General features: G+C 42.8%; 1 protein-coding gene across 2 annotated transcripts in view; it reads left to right on the top strand.

Moving 5' to 3' along the window:
• LOC129374559 (titin-like) overlaps positions 1–21,044 on the top strand; it is a 150,932-nt gene that overhangs the window by 107,164 nt on the left and 22,724 nt on the right. For both annotated transcript variants that reach the window (XM_055053030.1, XM_055053028.1), the window contains 9 exons: positions 27–17,330; positions 17,424–17,720; positions 17,892–18,479; positions 18,576–18,878; positions 19,048–19,344; positions 19,427–19,714; positions 19,834–20,139; positions 20,289–20,591; positions 20,667–20,972. In XM_055053030.1, the coding sequence (XP_054909005.1) occupies positions 27–17,330; positions 17,424–17,720; positions 17,892–18,479; positions 18,576–18,878; positions 19,048–19,344; positions 19,427–19,714; positions 19,834–20,139; positions 20,289–20,591; positions 20,667–20,972 (19,992 nt within the window). The remainder of the gene's footprint in view (positions 1–26; positions 17,331–17,423; positions 17,721–17,891; positions 18,480–18,575; positions 18,879–19,047; positions 19,345–19,426; positions 19,715–19,833; positions 20,140–20,288; positions 20,592–20,666; positions 20,973–21,044) is intronic.

Genomic DNA, 21,044 nt, shown 5'->3' with positions numbered 1-21,044 from the left:
GATCGTAACCTCTTTCTTTCTGCCAGATGTTCCAGGACCTCCTGTCAATCCAAGAGTAACAGACACAACCAAAACTACTGCTACACTGAACTGGGGGAAACCTCTGGATAATGGTGGGCTTGAAGTCACTGGATATGTAATTGAGCACAAAAAAGAAGGAACAGAAGAATGGATTAAGGATACCCCTTCGTCACCACTCAGAATCACAGAGTTTGTTGTCCCTGGCTTGGAAACTGGTGCTAAGTACCATTTCAGGATTAGTGCTGTAAATGCCAAAGGAGCTGGTGAACCTGGTGAAACTCAGGAATTAGTTCAAATTGTAGAACATGCTGCCGAGCCTGATTTAGAGTTGGATATTGAGCTGAGGAGAACCCTTGTTGTTAGAGCTGGTTGCTCCATCCGTCTCTTTGTGCCAATCAAAGGTCGTCCTGCTCCCAAAGTCACTTGGAGTAAAGAGGGTGGCCCTGTTCCACGTGCAGTCATTGATAGCACTGAATCTTTCACAATGTTACTTATTCCGGAGAGCTCAAGGGTTGACGCTGGCAAATATGAGATTACCCTTGAAAACTCTGCTGGAAAGAAAAGTGCTGACATTCATGTGAGAGTTTTGGATTCACCTGGACCTCCTCTTAACCTCAAGCCAGTAAAGATAGACAAAGAAAGTATTACACTTCAGTGGGATACTCCCTTAATTGACGGAGGAGCCAAAATCACAAATTACATAATTGAGAAAAGAGAATCAACACGCAAGGCTTTTGCTACTGCAATTACAAAGTGCCCCACAACATCAGTCAGAATTGGTGACTTGGGAGAAGGCTGTGAGTACTACTTCAGAGTGTCTGCTGAGAATGAGTTTGGCATTGGAGAGGCAGTTGAAACTACTGATCCAGTTCGTGCATCTCAAGCACCTACGCCTCCAGAAAGCATTATTCCCACTGACATCACGAAGAGCTCTGTGAGCCTTGCATGGACCAAACCCAAACATGATGGTGGAAGCAGAATTTCAGGATATGTTCTAGAAGCCAAGAAGAAGGGAACAGACCAGTGGGCACATGTTACTACAGTGAAGACTCTAGACTTCACAGTGAAGAACCTTAATGAGAATGAGGAATATATTTTCCATGTCATGGCTGTCAATCAGTCTGGCAGAAGTGCTCCACGTGAGAGCAAGCCCATTATTGTCAAAGATTCTACATCACTTCCTGAGTTTGACTTACGTGGTGTATGTCAGAAGACTGTTATTGCCAAAGCAGGGGATGACATTAAGGTTGAAATTCCAGTTATGGGGCGTCCTAGACCAACAATTTCTTGGCAGAAAGATGGAGCAGCCCTAAAACTCACCCAAAGAATCAATGTAGAAACTACTCCAGCTACTGTTATTATCAGCATCAGTGAATGCACTAGAGCTGACAGTGGTGTTTACACCATGACAGCCAAGAACATTGTTGGATCTGTGTCAGAAAACATAATCATCAAAGTGCATGATATACCTGGGCCACCAAAAGGACCAGTGAAGATTGTGGAAATATCACGCACCTATTGTATCTTTTCTTGGGAAGCTCCTGAGAATGACGGAGGTATTCCAATTAATAACTATGCGGTTGAAATTAGAGACACCACTTCCCAAACATGGACTGAACTTTCATCCACTGTTATTCGCACAGTATTTAAAGCTATTAGACTAACCACTGGATCAGAGTACCAGTTTAGAATAAAAGCTAAAAATAGATATGGTGTTGGACCTCCCATCACTTCAGAGGCAGTGGTTGCTGCCTATCCATTCAAAGTGCCTGGGCCACCAGGAACTCCCAATGTAGTTGCATTCACCAAAGACTCAATAACAATTGGCTGGAATGAACCTGTCACTGACGGTGGAAATGAAGTTATTGGTTATCATGTAGAGAGGAAGGAAAGAAGTGGCATTGTATGGCATAGGATCAGCAATAGTCTTGTGAAAGGCAATGTTTTTAAGTCATCGGGACTTGAAGACGGAGTTGCCTATGAATTCCGTGTCATGGCTGAAAACATGGCTGGAATTGGTAAACCAAGTAAAGCTTCAGAGCCAATACTAGCCTTGGACCCTGTGGATCCACCAGGTCAGCCTGTGCCAATTTTTGTCAACAAGAACGCCATCACAATTCAATGGACAAAGCCTGCCTATGATGGCGGTTTTAAGATCACTGGTTACACAGTAGAAAAAAGAGAATTGCCTGCTGGTCGTTGGATGAGAGCTAACTTTACCAACATTATTGAAACGGCATTCACTGTCAGTGGACTCACTCAGGACATCTCATATGAGTTCCGTGTCATAGCCAGAAACTCAGCAGGAGCTGTGAGCATACCATCTGAACCATCTGACTCAATTACATGTAAAGATAACATAATTGAGCCACGTATCATGGTCGATGCCATCTTCAAGGACACAGTTCTTTTGAAAGCAGGAGAGTCTTTTAAGCTTGAAGCTGATATTGCTGGTCAGCCAATCCCATCTATGGCTTGGACAAAGGATGGAAAGGAAGTTGAGAACACAATGAAACTGGAGGTTAGGTTTACCGAACTGACAACTATTCTGACTAACAAGGACTCTGTTAGATCAGATGGAGGTGAATTTGTTTTGACTGCTACAAATGTTGGTGGATTTGCAAAACATGTCTTCAACGTAAAAGTGCTTGACAGACCTGGACCACCGATTGGCCCTCTGAAAGTGTCTGATGTAACTGCTGACAACTGTGTACTTACATGGGCTCCACCAGCGGATGATGGTGGTGCCAAAATCGAAGGATATGTAGTTGAGAAACGCGAATCAAGTCGACTGGTTTGGACCAACGTAATTTCAGGTTTGCAAGTTACAAATCACAAAGTGACTAAGCTACTCAAAGGAAATGAATATATATTCAGAGTAATGGCTGTGAACAAGTATGGTCTTGGAGAATCTCTTGAATCGGAACCCACTATTGCAGACAACCCGTATGGGAAACCTGACCCCCCAGAAAACGCTGAGGTTACAGCTATTACTAAAGACTCGATGGTTGTCATGTGGCAAGCGCCTAAGAGTGATGGTGGAACTCCCATCACCAACTACAATATTGAAAGGAAAGACAGAGGTGGCCTTCGATGGGTTAAATGCAATTTAAGAAAAGTGAAGGACCTACAGTTCAAGGCAACGGGGCTTACTACAGGACATGAATATGAATTTAGAATATTTGCTGAGAATGCTGCTGGAGTGAGTGTACCAAGTGTGCCCAGTCTGTTTTATAGAGCCACTGATGGGCTGTACAAGCCAGGAGCTCCATGCAACCCCAGAATCCTGGACACAACAAAATCCTCAATTACTATTGCCTGGAACAAACCTGTATACAATGGTGGCTCTGAAATCACTGGTTACATTGTTGAGACATGCATCCCATGTGAAAAAGAAGAAGAGGAGGAATGGACCATTGTTACTCCAAAGGAAGGTCTTCTTGCAACTTCATTTACCCTCACTAATCTTAAAGAAAACCAGGAGTATAAGATTAGTATTTCCGCCATGAATAGCGAAGGAGTTGGAGAAGCGGCATTTATTCCTGGAAATCCAAAAGCTGAGGACAGACTCCTTCCTCCTGAGATGGACTTGGATGCTGAGCTCCGTAAACTGGTCAGTCTAAGAGCTTGCTGCACACTTAGACTGTTTGTTCCAATAAGAGGCAGACCAGCTCCTCAGGCTAAGTGGTCTAAAGGTGATGGTGAGCCTTTGGAGAGAGCAACCATTGACACCACGTCATCATACACATCACTTGTAATTGAAAATGTAAACAGATTTGACAGTGGAAAATATAACCTCACCATTGAAAACTGCTCTGGTTCCAAAACTGTGACAGTTCAGGTAAGAGTTCTTGATACACCAAGTGCGCCACAAAATCTAAAAATTACCTCTGTCACAAATGAAGCTGTCACATTAACATGGGATCCACCAGTGAACGATGGAGGAGTCAAAATTAAGAATTATATAGTTGAAAAGCGTGAGTCAACACGGAAAGCATATGCCACAGTTAAAGCCAATTGCCATAGTACTTCCTTTACAGTTGACCAACTTCTGGAGGGCTGCAATTATTATTTCAGAGTTTTAGCTGAAAATGAATATGGCATTGGCTTGCCCATCGAAACACCTGAATCAGTGAAAGTGTCTGAGAAGCCACAGCCACCTGGTAAAATCACTCTTAAAGATGTCACCAAAAACAGTGTAACACTATCATGGGAAAAACCAGAACATGATGGAGGCAGCAGAGTAGGCTGTTATGTTGTTGAGATTCAGCCTAAGGGTGCAGATAAGTGGACCCAGGCTATGATTGTGAAAGACACAGAAGCTACTATAAGTGGACTAAATGCAGGGGAAGAGTATATGTTCCGTGTAGCAGCAAAGAATGAGAAAGGAACTAGTGATCCTCGTCAAATTGGCGTCCCTGTGATAGTCAAAGATCTCATCATTGCTCCAGTTGCTAAAATGTTGTTCAATACATTTAGTGTGTTGGCGGGAGAAGACTTGACAGTGGATGTTCCATATGTGGCACGACCCAAAGCAACTGTTACCTGGGCAAAAGATGGTCAGCCTCTGAAAAGAACTACCAGGGTCAACTTTGGTGCATCAGACACAAAGTTGGACCTCAACATTAAAGAGGCAGCTAAAGATGACGTTGGCCAATACACTATTACTCTTGGCAATACAGCTGGAGAGACAACAGTAAATATTGGTATTGTTGTTCTAGACAAACCTGGCCAGCCCAAAGGGCCAGTTAAGGTAGAGGAGGTTACTTCTGATAGTATAACAATCTCATGGAATCCACCTGAATATGATGGTGGATGCACCATTAAAAACTACATAGTGGAAAAAAGGGACACATCCACAACGAACTGGATGGTTGTAACTCACAATCTAGCAAGAACAAAAATTAAGGCAGGCAGACTTAAGACTGGCTCTGAATATCAGTTTAGGATTGTGGCTGAAAACAGATATGGAAAAGGCCCAATTCTTTCCTCAGAATGTATTGTTGCTCAGTACCCATACAAGCTCCCAGGACCACCAGGAACACCAAACATTGCAGCCTGTTCTAAGGACAGCATGGTTGTAGCCTGGAATGAGCCTGTGAATGATGGTGGAACTAATATCTTAGGCTATCATCTTGAACGTAAAGAGAGAAATAGCATCTTATGGGTCAAACTTAACAAGTCTCTTATTACTGACCAAACATTTAAAACGACAGGTCTAGAACCAGGAATGGAATATGAATATAGAGTTTATGCAGAAAACATTGTAGGAATAGGCAAAGCAAGCAAAGTGTCTGAAGGGCATATTGCTAGAGATCCTTGTGATCCTCCTGGCACTCCAGAAGCAACAAAGATTGCGAAAGACTCCATAACAATTGTTTGGACCAAGCCTGAATATGATGGTGGTGCAAAGGTAACTGGTTATGTTGTTGAAAAGAAGGAACTTCCTGAGGGTCGTTGGTTGAAGGCCAATTTCACAAATGTGATTGAAACAGAATATGTTGCGACTGGACTTGTGCAAGATAGCCAATATGAGTTTCGGGTTATTGCTAGAAATGCTGCTGGTGTTTTCAGTTTACCCTCATACAGCACTGGCCCTATAACCGCCAGAGATGAGATTGAACCACCACGTATCAGCATTGACCCTGAATATGCACAGACTCTTGTGGTCAATGCTGGAGACAACTTCAAAATTGACGCTGATGTTCATGGCAAACCATTGCCCTCCATTCACTGGCTGAAGGGAGAACAGGAGCTTGGCAATACAATTCATAGAGAAATCAAGAACACACCCACCAAAGCTTACATATCTGTAAAGGAATCTAAACTTTCAGACGGAGGACAATACACGCTGTTGCTGAAAAATCCTGGAGGAGAAAAGGCTACACAAATCAATGTTGTTGTCCTTGATAAACCTGGGGAACCACAAGGACCTTTTGTTGTTACAGGCATCGCCAAAGATCATTGCTCTCTTGCATGGAAACCACCACTTCAGGATGGTGGCAGCAAAATATCTCACTATATTGTTGAGAGAAGAGAGACAAGTCGGCTTGTCTGGACTGTTGTTGATCCAAAAGTAAAGAATGTTTGTCTCAAAGTAAATAAACTTCTTGAAGGAGATGAATATATCTTCAAAGTTCGTGCAGTCAACCAGTTTGGAGTGGGTGCACCACTTGAGTCTGCTCCTGTTATAATTAAAGATCCATATGTCTTACCTGGAACACCAAAGAACGTCGAAGTTTCTGATGTTAAAAAGGATTCGATGGTGCTCAGTTGGGAGTCTCCTTCTGAAGATGGTGGTAGTCCCATTACTGGATACATAATAGAGAAACATGACAAAGAAGGAGTGAGATGGACAAGATGCAATAGGCAAACAGTTACAGATCTGACCTTTAAAGTAACTGGATTACTGGAAAGCCATATTTATGAATTTAGAGTTGCTGCTGAAAATGCTGTGGGTGTTGGTGAGCCAAGCACCTCAACTGTTTTCTACAAAGCTCTTGATCCCATCTTCCGACCAGGCCCACCACAAAATCCCAAGGTCACTGACACAACAAAATCATCAGTACTTTTGTCCTGGGGAAAGCCTGTATGTGATGGAGGCTGTGAGATTCAGGGGTATATTGTTGAGTGTTGCATTGCCACAGAACCAGTGGTGCAACCTGAAGCACCAGATGCATCAGCTTCTGCCACAGATGCACCTACTGAGAATTGGATAATATGCACACCCCCGACAGGTGTAAAGACAACTAAATTTGAAGTTGGAAATCTGAAAGAAAATCAAACGTACAAGTTTAGAGTGTGTGCTATCAACAAGGTAGGAGTTGGTGAGCATGCTGATCTCTCTGGAGCTGTGGTTGTGCAGGACAAAACAGAAGAGCCAGACCTTGACATTGACCCAGAACTTAGAAAGATTGTGTCTATCAAAGCTGGTGCTTCCCTTAGATTGTTTATTCCCATTAAAGGAAGACCCAGTCCTACCATTAAGTGGGACAAAGATGAAGAGACTCTCAAAGAAACTGCTCAGGTTGAAATAACCAGCAGTTATACATCCCTTGTAATTGATAAAATGAGCAGAAATGACAGTGGAAAATATACAATTACTGCTCAGAACTCCAGTGGTACCAAGTCTGCATTTGTTGTTGTCCGTGTTCTAGATACACCCAGCGCCCCAGTTGCTCTTAAAGTGAAAGAAATTACAAATCAGTCAGTGACACTGGTGTGGGAGCCACCTCTTTTAGATGGTGGATCCAAGATTAAGAACTACATTATTGAAAAGAGAGAAAGCACACGTAAAACTTATGCTGCTGTTGTGACAAACTGTCATGCTCTTTCATGTAAGATTGAACCCCTTCAAGAAGGCTGTAGTTACTATTTCAGAGTCCTCGCTGAAAATGCTTTTGGTGTTGGTTTGCCTGCAGCAACGGTAGACCCTCTTAAGGTTTCAGAAGTGCCTCAGTCTCCAAAAAGTTTGGTTGTTACAGATCAGACAAAAACGAGCATCTCTCTGGCATGGGAGAGGCCAGAATATGATGGTGGAAGCAGAGTTCAACAGTATCTGCTTGAAGCACAGTTGAAGGGCCAGGACAAATGGTCTGGTGTAAATACATTTAAGACCATGGAGACTACAGTGTCCAATCTTAATCCAGGACAGGAATATTTGTTCAGAGTCACTGCGATCAATGACAAAGGAAAGAGTGACCCAAAAACCCTTGCTGGTCCAGTGATGACCAAGGATCTGGTCTTTGAGCCAGATATCCGGCCTGCATTCAGCAGCTACAGTGTTCATGTTGGCAAAGACATAAATGTTGATATTCCCATCTTTGGTCGCCCTAAGCCAACAATTGTATGGACAAAGGATGGAGCCCCATTGAAGTTTACCACCAGAGTAAATATTCACAACACAACTACACATACAACTCTAAGCATTAAGGAGGCAGCAAGTGACGACCTTGGAATGTATACTATAACTGCCACTAACTCAGCAGGAAAGAAAGAAAGTGCAATCGAAATAATTGTTCTGGACAAACCTGGACCTCCATCTGGTCCAGTGAAATTTGATGAAATCACAACACAGAGTGTCACAATTTCATGGAACCCACCAAAACATATTGGTGGGTCCCAAATCTCAAACTACATTGTACAAAAAAGAGATACTACCACAACATCATGGGAGAATGTGACCACCAACTGTGCTAGAACAACCATCAAGGTTACTAGACTAAAGACAGGAGCTGAGTACCAGTTTAGGATCATTGCCCAGAATCGCTATGGAAAAAGTCAAGGTCTAGATTCATCAGCTGTAGTGGCTCAATATCCTTACAGAGAGCCAGGCCCACCAGGCACTCCCTTTATTTCTTCTCTCTCTAGAGACCACCAAATTGTTGAGTGGCATGAACCTATAGTAGATGGAGGAAGTCCTGTTCTTGGATACCATCTTGAAAGAAAGGAGAGGAATAGTATTCTCTGGGTCAAGATCAATAAGACACTTATTCATGAGACTAGTTTCAAGAGTCATCCATTGGAGGAGGGTATAGAATATGAATACAGGGTCTATGCTGAAAATATTGTTGGAATTGGAAGAAGCAGTAAGATTTCAGAGGGTTGTGTTGCCCGTGACCCATGCGATCCCCCTGGCACACCAGAAGCTGTCCATGTGACCAAGGATACAATTGTCATTCAGTGGACTAAACCAGAATATGATGGAGGCAGTAATATTACTGGCTACACAATAGAAAAACGTGATCTGCCAGAAGGCAGGTGGGTAAGAGCAAACTTCACAAATGTGATTGACACTCAGTTTACTGTTTCTGGACTCACAGAAAATGCACAGTATGACTTTAGAGTCATTGCTAAAAATTCAGTTGGAACAGTCAGCAAGCCATCATACAACAGTGGACCTATAACAGCAAGTGACAAGGTCGAGTCTCCTAAATACTCAATTGACCCTGCTTTTACCAAGACTGTTATCATAAATGCTGGAGAGACATTCCGGTTGGATGCAGATGTCCATGGCAAGCCACTGCCTTCAGTCCAGTGGTTCAAGGATGAAAAGCCAGTTGAGAATACAATCAGACTAGAGATCAAAAACACAGAAAACCATGCAATGATTATTGTTAAGGACTGTGTTAGAGTTGATGGTGGAATTTACACACTTCTGCTGACAAATGAGGCTGGCAGTGAAACTGTTCCATTTAAGGTTTTGGTAATGGATAAACCTAGTCCATGTGAAGGGCCTCTCCATGTCACTGGAGTAGCTGAGGATAGATGCACACTGGCATGGCGGGCCCCACTACATGATGGAGGTAGTCCTATTACACGTTACATCATTGAGAGGAGAGAGACAAGTCGCCTCGCTTGGACTGTTGTTTCTACTACCTGTAACACCACATGCTACAAAGTTACTAAATTACTGGAGGGCAATGAGTATATGTTCCGTGTAATGGCAGTTAACAGTCATGGAGTCAGTGAGGCACTAGAGTCTGCTGCCGTTACTATGAAGAATCCTTTTGTTCCACCTAGTTCACCTCACATTGAAGACATACTCAACATTACCCATGATGGCATGACAGTAACTTGGTCCGCCCCTGAGTCTGATGGTGGCACAGAGATTATAGGTTATATAATTGAAAAGAAGGACAGGGCTGGAATCAAGTGGACCAGATGTAACAGACAAAAAGTAACTGATTTATCATATAGAGTTACAGGCCTAACCACAGGTCATGAGTATGAGTTCAGAGTATCTGCAGAGAATATTGTTGGTCCAGGAGAACCAAGCCTTCCTAGTTCATACTACAAGGCATCTGATCCCAAATACAAACCTGGTCCCCCAGCATATGTCAATGTAATTGACTCTACAAAGTCCTCCATCACAGTTTCTTGGGGAAAGCCTCTGTCTGATGGTGGTAGTACCATCCAAGGATACATTGTTGAAGTATGCAAAGCTGAAGAGGAAGAATGGAAGATGGTTACACCCCCTACTGGTCTCCGTGTCAACAAATATGAAATTCCTAAACTTACTGAGGGCCAGGAATACAAAATTCAAGTGTGTGCTTTGAACAAGATGGGAGTTGGTGAACCAGTTGTTCTTTCTGGAATGGCAAAACCAGAGGAAAGGATGGATCCACCACAAATTCATCTTGACTCCGAGCTGAGAAAAGGCATCACTGTAAAAGCTGGTGGATCTGTTAGAATCTATATTCCTTTCAAGGGCAGGCCAACACCTGAGATTAAATGGACAAAGGACGATGGAGACCTTTCTGAAAAAGCTGTGGTTGAGAAAGCTTTGAACTTCACACAGCTCTCTATTGACAGTTCTGACAGACATGACTCAGGAAAATACACGCTAAGCCTGACAAATAGCAGTGGCTCAGTCTCTGAGTTTGTTTCAGTAAAAGTCCTGGACACACCTGGGGCTCCACAGAACCTTGTGGTTAAAGATATCAAAAAGGATTCTGTTACACTTGTATGGGATGCACCAGCAATTGATGGAGGTTCGAAAATCAAGAACTATGTCATTGATAAGCGTGAATCAACAAGGAAGGCATATGCAAATGTGTCCACAAAATGCACCAAGACCACATTTACAGTTGACAATTTGATTGAAGGAGCTATGTACTACTTCAGAGTCATGGCTGAGAATGATTATGGAATTGGTCAATGTGTCGAGACAAAAACTGCTTCAAAAGCCTCTGAAGTGCCACTGCCTGTTGGGAAAGTGTTTCTTACAGATGTCACAAAAAACAGTGCCACACTGGCCTGGGAGAAACCTGAACATGACGGTGGCAGTAGGATTGGTGGTTACCTGATTGAGATGCAGCCTAAGGGCACAGATAAGTGGGGAGTTGCAGGAAACCCAAAGACTTGTGAAGGAACCGTTACAGGCCTGACAGCAGGCACAGAATACTTATTCCGGATCATTGCTTACAATGAGAAAGGAAAGAGTGAACCAAAGGCACTTGCTGCACCAGTGATTGCAAATGACATGACCATAGAACCAAGCATCAAGATGCAATTTAATACCTACAATGTGTTAGCTGGAAAAGATCTTAGACTGGAATTCCCTGTACTTGGAAGGCCCAAACCTAAAATCAGCTGGGCAAAGGATGGTCAGGGTTTAAAGGTGACCTCTAGAGTTAATGTTTTCAACACTCCATTAACAACTGGAATTCAGATTACTGAGGCATGTAAGGAAGACTTTGGCAAATATTCTATTACTGCAACAAGCACTGTTAGCACCATCACAGAAGATGTGACTATTATTATCCTCGACAAGCCCAGCCCACCAAAAGGTCCAGTTAAAGTGGTGGAAGTAAGCAACACTTTTGTCCATCTATCTTGGGAGCCCCCAGCATACACTGGTGGATGTCAAGTTAAGAACTACATAGTAGAAAAGAGAGATACCACAACCACAACGTGGCAGCCAGTTGTTACACAGCTGGCTAGAACGGCTATTAAGGTGACAAAACTGAAAACTGGTGCAGAATATCAGTTTAGAATTATAGCAGAAAACAGATATGGAAAGAGTGCACCTCTAGACTCCAAGAGCATTGTAGTGCAGTATCCCTACAAACCACCTGGGCCTCCTGGTACACCATATGTTAAATCTGCAACTAAGGAAATGATGATCATTGAATGGAACGAGCCAGTTACTGATGGTGGGAGTGCAGTTATTGGTTACCACCTTGAAAGTAAAGAGAGAAGCAGCATCCTCTGGAACAAACTAAACAAAACCCGAATTACAGACACTCAATTCAAGATCTGCAATCTTGAGGAAGGCATTGGTTATGAATTCAGAGTTTATGCTGAAAATATTGTTGGCATTGGACGATGCAGTAAAGTATCTGAGTCCTTTGTTGCTCGTGACCCATGTGATCCTCCAGGCACTCCAGAAGCTGTATATATTTCTAAAAATATCATTAAAATTCAGTGGACCAGACCTCAGTATGATGGTGGTAGTAAAATAAATGGATACATCGTAGAAAGAAAAGACCTCTCCTCCCCTGATGGTCGTTGGGTAAGATCCAACTTTACTAATATAATTGAGACAGAGTACACAGTGACTGGTCTGACAGAGAGTGAGCAGTATGAATTTAGAGTCATTGCAAGAAATGCTGCTGGAGTCTTCAGTGGGCCATCAGATAGCTCTGGACCTATCACTGCCACAGATGACATTGAAGCACCAAGGGCCTCAATGGACCCCAAATACAAGGACATAATTGTGGTAGGTGCTGGAGAGAGTTTGCATTTTGATGCAGACATTTATGGAACTCCACAACCTGAGGTTGTGTGGCTTAAAGAGGGCAAAGAAATGGAGAAAGCCTTGCGCATTGAAGTTAAAACTACACACAAATGTGCAGCTATGACCATAAAGGATGTGACCAAACTAGATAGTGGCCATTATGACCTTGTTCTCAAAAACATTGGTGGTACAAAAACCTTCCCCATCACTGTTAAAGTCCTTGACAAACCAGGCCCACCAATTGGTCCCATTAAAGTGTCTGAAATCATGGCTGACAGGTGCATCCTTACCTGGTCTGAACCAGCTCTGGATGGTGGTGCTAGCATCAGTCACTATGTTTTAGAGAAAAGAGAGACCAGCAGGTTGTCTTGGACTGTAGTTGCATCAGAAGAAAAAAGCCTGTACCATAAAGTAAAAAATTTGCTTCCAGGAAATGAGTACATTTTCAGAGTCAGGGCAGTGAACAAATATGGGACTGGTGATCACCTTCAAAGTGAACCTATTATTGCACGGAATCCTTACAAACCACCAAGTGCTCCTGGATCTCCTGAAGCAAGTCAAATCACAAGGGACTCCATGGTTCTCTCTTGGACAGCTCCAGAAAACACAGGTGGAGTTGACATCCGGGGTTATCATCTTGAAAAGCGTGACAAAGATAGTGTGAGGTGGACAAAATGCAACAGGCAAAAATTGACAGAAACAAACTTCAAGGTCACAGGTCTTATGCCAGACCACTTTTATGAGTTCCGCGTTGCTGCTGAAAATGAGACTGGAATAGGAGACCTCAGTGAATTATCCCTTTTCTATAGAGCATGTGACGCTACAACACCACCTGGACCTCCACGCCATCCTAAGGTGACAGACTACTCAAAGTCTTCTGTGTCCCTTTCATGGAGTAAACCTGACTTTGATGGTGGAGCCTACATCAAGGGATACATTGTTGAAATGAGGGAATACACACCACAACCTGAATTAACTGAGGAAGCAGAAGTAGCACCAACAGTACAAGCACCAGTTGAAAAAGAATGGACCATGTGTACTCCACCCACAGGTATTCAGGTTACTAAACTCACTATCACAGACCTGAAGGATGGTGGAGAGTATCAGTTCCGTGTTTGTGCCATTAACTCAGAAGGAGTTGGGGAAGCAGCTAATTTCCATGGCACAGTACTAACTTCTGACAGAGCAGATCCACCAGAGATGGAGTTGGATGCAGACCTCAGAAAGGTGGTATCTGTACGGGCTGGTGGAACTCTGCGCTTGTTTGTCCCTATTAGAGGGAGACCTGAACCTTCTGTGAAATGGGAGAAACTTGAGAGCACTTTAACAGAGCATGCTGCAATTGACACTACTACTTCATACACCATGCTTGTCATTGACAATGTTAACCGCTTTGACAGTGGAAAATATTCTTTAACACTGGAGAACAGCAGTGGTACAAAATCTGCAGTTATTTCAGTAAGAATTTTGGACACACCAAGTGCACCACAAAACTTCACTGTTAAGGAGCTCAAGAAAGATTCAGTAACTCTTGCTTGGGACACACCACTCAATGATGGTGGTGCAAAAATTACAAACTATATTGTAGAGAAAAGGGAATCTGTGAGAAAGGCCTATACTACTATCACAAGCAATTGTACTGCTAACTCATTCAAAATTGAAGACCTCCCTGAAGGTGGGATATTCTATTTCAGAGTGTGTGCTGTTAATGCATATGGCCAGGGACAGACAGTTGAAACCAAAGAAATCAAAGTGTCTGAGGTGCCTCAACCACCAAACAAGGTAACTCTTGTGGATGTAACAAAAACCAGTGCATCACTGACCTGGGAGAAGCCTGCTCATGATGGTGGCAGCAAAGTAATGTGCTACAATGTGGAATTCAAACCTAAGGGTGGTGACAAGTGGGGCACAGCATGTACAGTCAAAGTACCAGAAGCAACTGTTCCTAATCTGAATCCCAACGAAGCATATCTCTTCAGAGTTGTTGCTATTAATGAAAAGGGAAAGAGTGAGCCAAAAGATCTTGGATTGCCAGTGGTGGCAAAAGATGTTGCAATAGAACCATCCATAAGTTTACTGTTTACAACATATAGCGTCAAGGTTGGGGATGATCTCACTCTTGAAGTGCCTGTGAGAGGCAGACCAAAACCTGTTGTATCATGGAAGAAGGATAGCCTTCCTTTGAAACAAACATCATCAATAACAATCATAAATACAGCAACATCATCTAAAATTATTATTAAAGGAGCTAACAGAGAACATGTTGGAAAATATGAGATCACTTTGGCTAACACTGCTGGAACAGTAACAGCTAGTATTGGAGTTGTTGTCCTGGACAAACCTGGTCCACCTAAAGGAATTAAGGTGGATGCTGTGACTTCAGACAGCATTACACTGTCTTGGTCCCCACCAGAATATGATGGTGGCTGCTCCATCAGCAACTATATTGTGGAGAAGAGAGATACAAACACACAGGAGTGGCAAATAGCAGCAAGTAATGTTGCCAGAACATCTTTCAAAGCTGGCCGCCTTACACATGGAGCAGAGTACCAGTTCCGCATATATGCAGTTAACCGATATGGAAAGAGTAGTTCCCTTGATTCTCCAGGAATTACTGCTCAATATAACTTCAAACAACCTGGACCTCCATCAACGCCTATTGTCAAACTGGCTACTAAGTCATACATGTTGGTGACGTGGAATGAGCCAGTCAGTGATGGCGGTAGTCCTGTTCTGGGCTATCATTTAGAAAGGAAGGAACGTTCTAGCATTCTTTGGACAAAAATGAACAGAGGAATGATAAAAGACACAGAATACAAAGTCACTGGTGTTGAAGAGGGAATGCTCTATGAATACCGTGCCTATGCAGAAAATATTGCTGGCATTGGTAAATGCAGTAAGGCTTGTGAACCTGTTGCAGCAAGAGATCCATGTGATCCTCCAGGCACACCTGTGGTTACTGCTATTACACGAACGTCTGTCTCCTTATCTTGGGATAAACCAGAGTATGATGGCGGATCCAAGGTTTCTGGCTATATTATTGAGCGGAGAGACCTTCCTGAGGGTAGATGGACCAGGTGCAACTTCACCAATGTGCCAGAAACTTACTATGATGCTACAGGGCTTACAGAGAACAGCCAGTATGATTTCCGTGTCATTGCAAAGAATGCTGCTGGACAGTTCAGTATCCCATCATTCAATACAGGCCCAATAACTGTCAAGGATGATGTAGATCCACCACGCATCATGATGGATGTCAAGTTTAGAGAAACTGTGTTTGTGAAAGCAGGAGAAACACTGAAGATTAATGCTGACCTTGCTGGACGTCCTGCCCCTGTCATCTGCTGGACAAAGGATGGCAAAGAGATTGAGCTGAGAGCCAGAATTCAGATTATTTCAACAGATACAAGCACTTGTATTGTTATAAAGGACTGTGTCAAAAGAGATTCTGGACAGTATGTGCTAACTCTCCAGAATATTGGGGGAACAGTTACTATGCCAATTAATTGTGTGATCATCGATAAACCAGGGCCCCCCGCAGGCCCTCTCCAGATCACTGGTCTTACAGCAGAGGACTGCACTCTGTCATGGGGTCCTTCTCAGGAAACTGGTGGTGCTAAAATAACACATTATGTTGTCGAGAAGCGTGAGACCAGTCGTTTGGCTTGGACATTGGTAAAGGGTGATGTAGAAAAGACCTACTTTAAAGTGACAGGTCTGCTTAAGGGTAATGAATATATCTTTAGAGTTCTAGCTGTTAACAAGCATGGTGTTGGCGAGGCTCTGGAGAGTGAAGTTATAAAAATTACAGATCCATACACAATTCCAACTGCTCCCGCAGGTGTTGATGTCACTGATATAACTGGAGATTCTATGACCCTTACCTGGTGTAAGCCAGCCAATGATGGAGGTAGTCCCATTGCTGGATATGTAATTGAACGTCGTGAGAAAACAGGCATGCGCTGGGTTCGTGTGAACAGAGATCTAGTTAAAGAGGTTACCACAGTGGTGACGAAACTTCGCAAGGGTTGTGAGTATGACTTCAGAGTCTATGCTGAAAATGCAGCTGGCCTGAGTCCTGTCAGTGAACCATCTGCAACATTCAGAGCACTAGATCCCCTGATTGTTCCTTGTCGCCCAAGCAAGCCAAAAATTATAAATTCCACTAAAGACACTGTGTCTATCCTCTGGAGGCCACCAACAAATGATGGTGGTGCTCCCATCTTAGGATATAGTGTAGAATACAGAGAATTTATTCCCAAACCAGAGCCAGACATTGAGGATGAAGAGGAATATGAGGATGAAGAAATACCTGAGTCACCTGAAGAACTAGCCAGATGGGTTGAGGCAATACCTCTTACCAAAAGCTTGGAGTTCACAGTCACTGGATTGAAGACAGATGTAGAGTATGAATTCTGTGTAAAGGCAATAAATAAAGTGGGCAGCAGTGTACGTAGCCCATACTCAGATCCAGGTGCAGCAGCAGACAGAACAGCAGAGCCATCATTTGATGCTGATATTGAGATGCGCAAGGTTCTCATTGTAAAACATGGTACATCATTCACTCTTAGTGCACCATTCAAAGGAAAACCAGCACCAACAGTTCAATGGAGCAAAGAAGGTGTTGATCTAACAGTAAGAGGAACTATTGAAGCAACAGAATCCAGCACATCACTGACTATTGAGAAGTCAACTAGGAATGACTCTGGAGAGTACTGTGTCACAATTGAATCACCTTTGGGTAAAGCAACTTTGCCCATGGTAGTGAAAGTGCTTGACTCTCCTGGACCTCCAATCAATGTCAAAGTTTCATCTGTGACAAGAGATTCTGCAACACTGACATGGGAGGCTCCAGAAAATGATGGTGGAGATGTAGTAAAAGCCTACCATGTTGAGAAACGTGAGGCAAGCAAGAAGGCCTGGGTGTCTGTGACAAGCAATTGTCATGCTTTGACCTATAAGGTGGAAGACTTGCAGGAGGGTGCTGTCTATTACTTCAGAATTTTAGCAGAAAATGAAAATGGAGTGGGTGCACCTCAAGAGGCAAAGGGAGGAACAAAGATCACAGGTATACTAGGACTGAATAATCAATGATAGTTGCATAATTTGTTGATACAGATCCTAACATAGTAAAACACAAATGTCATATTGTTTTTTGCAGAGGTACCAAGTCCACCACTGAAACTTGGAGTTGCAAATGTCACTAAAGACAGTGTTACACTTGCCTGGACAAGACCAGAATATGATGGTGGAAGCAGGGTCACTGGTTACCTCATTGATGCTGTGGAGAAGGGTCAGACCAAGTGGATAAAATGTGCAACTGTGAGGACCTTGACTCATACCATTAAGAGCCTAAGAGAAGGAGCTGAGTACTTCTTCAGAGTTCGTGCTGAAAATCATGCTGGACTCAGTGAACCTAAGGAGATGATAGTTCCAGTTATCGTCAAGGAGATAAGTGGTAAATTTTCTTTACTTACTTTGAAATGTAAAAAAACATTATTTGTTTTTTGTTTTTGTAAATTTAAATATTTTAGACATATTAAAAGTTTGGTGTTTAATCAGTAAAGTGTGTAATAATTTTAAGATATATTTTATAATTCTTGACAGTCTTGTACTTTTTTTTTAACAGAGGCCCCAGAATTTGACTTAAAGAACTACCCCAAGAATACAGTATATGTAAAAGCAGGATCTGACCTGACTTTTGAGATTCCTCTTACTGGCAAACCCATGCCAAAGGTGACAATATCCAAAAACAATGTTGTCATCAAAGGGTCCAAGAGACTTCTGACAGAAGTGACTCCTGATAGCCTACTTATAACTCTAAATGAAAGCGTTTCAAGTGATGCAGGAAAATATGAAGTCACTGCCTCAAATGCAGGGGGGACAACCAAGATCTCTCTTATTTTCGTTGTGCTGGATAAACCTGGACCTCCAGTTGGCCCAGTTCAGATTGGAGAGGTTGGAGAGACCACAGTATGTCTAAAATGGGATCCTCCAGAATATGATGGTGGAAGTCCTGTTACCAACTATGTTGTTCTGAAACGGGAAACAAGTACTCCTGCGTGGGTAGAGGTGTCAACTAACATCGCCAGGAGTGCTATCAAGGTGAATAAGCTAACCAAGGGGGAGGAGTATCAGTTCAGAATCAAGGCTGAGAATCGCTATGGACTAAGCAGCCACATTGACAGTAAACCAGTCATGATCCAACTACCTTACAGTAAGTCACTGAGTCAATTCGATAAAGATTTGTCATCTGGTTTTATGACTCATTATTGTTTCTTAACCGCTTTAACAATATGTTGGTATCTTTCAGTAATCCCAGGTCCTCCATCCACCCCGTGGGTTAGCTTTGTTTCCAGAGAGAGTTTGACAGTATGCTGGAATGAGCCAGTCACTGATGGCGGAAGCCCTGTGATTGGATATCATCTTCAAATGAAAGAGAGAAGCAGCATCATCTGGCAGAAGGTTAACAAAACAGCAATACCAGGAAACCAGTGGCGAGTTACAAATATCTGTCCAGGCCTCATCTATGAATTCAAGGTAGCAGCTGAAAATGCTGCTGGTATTGGAAAGTTGAGCAAGACATCTGAAGAGGTGCTTGCGATTGATGCCTGTGGTAAGTCTTTAATTTCATTGTTCAATTTTACCCTTAGTAGACATGTTAAATGTATACATAATTTTATATCTAATGTTGGCGGATTTCTAATACACATAGTATCCAAAGATACTTTTAATGTATCCCCTTTTTTCCTCTGACTTGGATGTTTTCCACATTGATGTTGTAGAGCCCCCAGCAAATGTCCGTGTCACAGAAGTCACAAAGAACTCTGTCAGCCTGACTTGGCAGAGACCACCATTTGATGGAGGCAGCAAGATAACTGGCTACAGTGTGGAGAGAAGGGAAGCTCCTAATGGCAGATGGGTGAAAGCCAACTTTACAAACATCATTGAATTGGGCTTCACTGCATATGGACTCACTCAAGATGAATCTTACGAGTTCAGAGTTTATGCTAAGAATGCTGTTGGATCTGTCAGCAACCCTTCTCTTATTGCTGGCCCCGTCACCTGTGTTGATGCATGTGGTAGGCTATGGATTCATTTTTGCATATTTATGTTTTGTTGATAACTGTGATTGATATTTACAAATATTTTTTTTTCTTCTAGGTGCCCCAGCTATTGATCTTCCTCCTGAGTATCTGGATGTGGTCCAGTATAAAGCTGGGGCTTCAGTAAAACTGAGAGTAGGAATTATTGCCAAGCCTCTGCCAACTATTGTGTGGCTCAAGGATGGAAAAGAGCTGGTAACCTCTTCTACTGTATCTGTTGAAAGCACAACAGACTCCTCCGCTGTTCTGGTTAAGGATGCAACTCGCTTTGACACAGGCTCATATGAGATTAAGATCAAAAATGTTTTGGGATCAGCTTCTGCTACAATCAGGGCTGAAATCCTTGGTACGTTAAGCACTTAAATTTCTGCTGAGATCTCCTTATTTTATGAATCATCCAGATTGTCAGAGGTTGATACAGAGATATACAGTTGATGATCATGTGTCTTTTGACTCTCTTTTTAGACAAACCTGGACCCCCCTCTGGCCTTATCAATTTCAACTCCATAACAGCAGACCGGATAATCTTCAGCTGGGAACCAGTTCCAGAGTCTGACCAGGGAGGTTCCAAAGTTACCCACTATATTGTTGAGAAGCGTGAAACCAGCAGAGTGGTCTGGTCAACTGTTTCAGATAGACATGAGAATACACACATCACAGTCGGAAAATTGGTGCGTGGAAATGAATATGTTTTCAGAGTGATGGGAGTTAACAAATTTGGAGTTGGAGAGCCACTCGAGTCTGAACCTGTCATCGCTAAGAATGCCTTTGGTAAGTTTTTTTTTTTCTATTACAATAAAGTTAATCCTATACTCATTGGTCATTACTAAATATCCTATTTCTTCATCTGTTTATTCTCACATTTATTTCATTGTTGGCTGTCATTTCCATTTCATTTGCCTTATTGTCTTTTTTTAAAGTAACTCCTGGCCAACCTCATACTCCGGAAGTAAACACAACCACCAAGACCACGATGCTAGTAGAATGGGACAAACCCGGAGTGGATGGTGGTAGCCCTGTGACTGGCTACTATCTAGAGAGACGGGATAAGAAGAGCTTGCGCTGGATCAGAGTTTATAAAGATCCCATTGCTGACATCAAACAGATGGTGTACCATCTGACAGAAGGAAACGAGTATCAATATCGTGTCTGTGCCATTAACAAAGCTGGGGAGGGACCATTCTCTGATGTATCAGACTATTATAAGGCTGCTGACCCAGTTGGTATGTGAAAAAAAGCTTTAAAAACAAATCATCACACTTAAGCTACTTCTCCAACTAATGATTTTAATTTTACAGATCCACCAGATGAGCCTTGCAAGCTAAAGGTTGTGGACTCCACAAAGACATCCATCACCCTGGGTTGGTCTAAGCCTGAATGGGATGGAGGTAGCGAGGTTACCAGCTATATGGTGGAGAAGCTTGTTGAAGGAGAGAAAGACTGGGCCATGGTTACTTCTAAGGGTGAGGTTAAGACTACAGAGTACACAGTTCACGATCTAAAACCAGATACAAACTACTTCTTCAGAGTGTCTGCTGTGAACTGTGCTGGCCGTGGAGAACCTTTAGAGATGACTGAGCCTGTGCAGGCCAAAGATATCCTGGGTAATATAAAAAGAACATTTAAGATTGCTTACATGTTTTGTTTGTTTTTTGTCAATCTGTGTAACACTGTAA

Source organism: Poeciliopsis prolifica, unplaced genomic scaffold (genome assembly GCF_027474105.1).
Source record: "Poeciliopsis prolifica strain line A6 unplaced genomic scaffold, Auburn_PproV2 SCAFFOLD036, whole genome shotgun sequence".
Lineage (NCBI taxonomy): Eukaryota > Metazoa > Chordata > Actinopteri > Cyprinodontiformes > Poeciliidae > Poeciliopsis > Poeciliopsis prolifica.
This window is presented reverse-complemented; position numbering and strand designations above follow the sequence as displayed.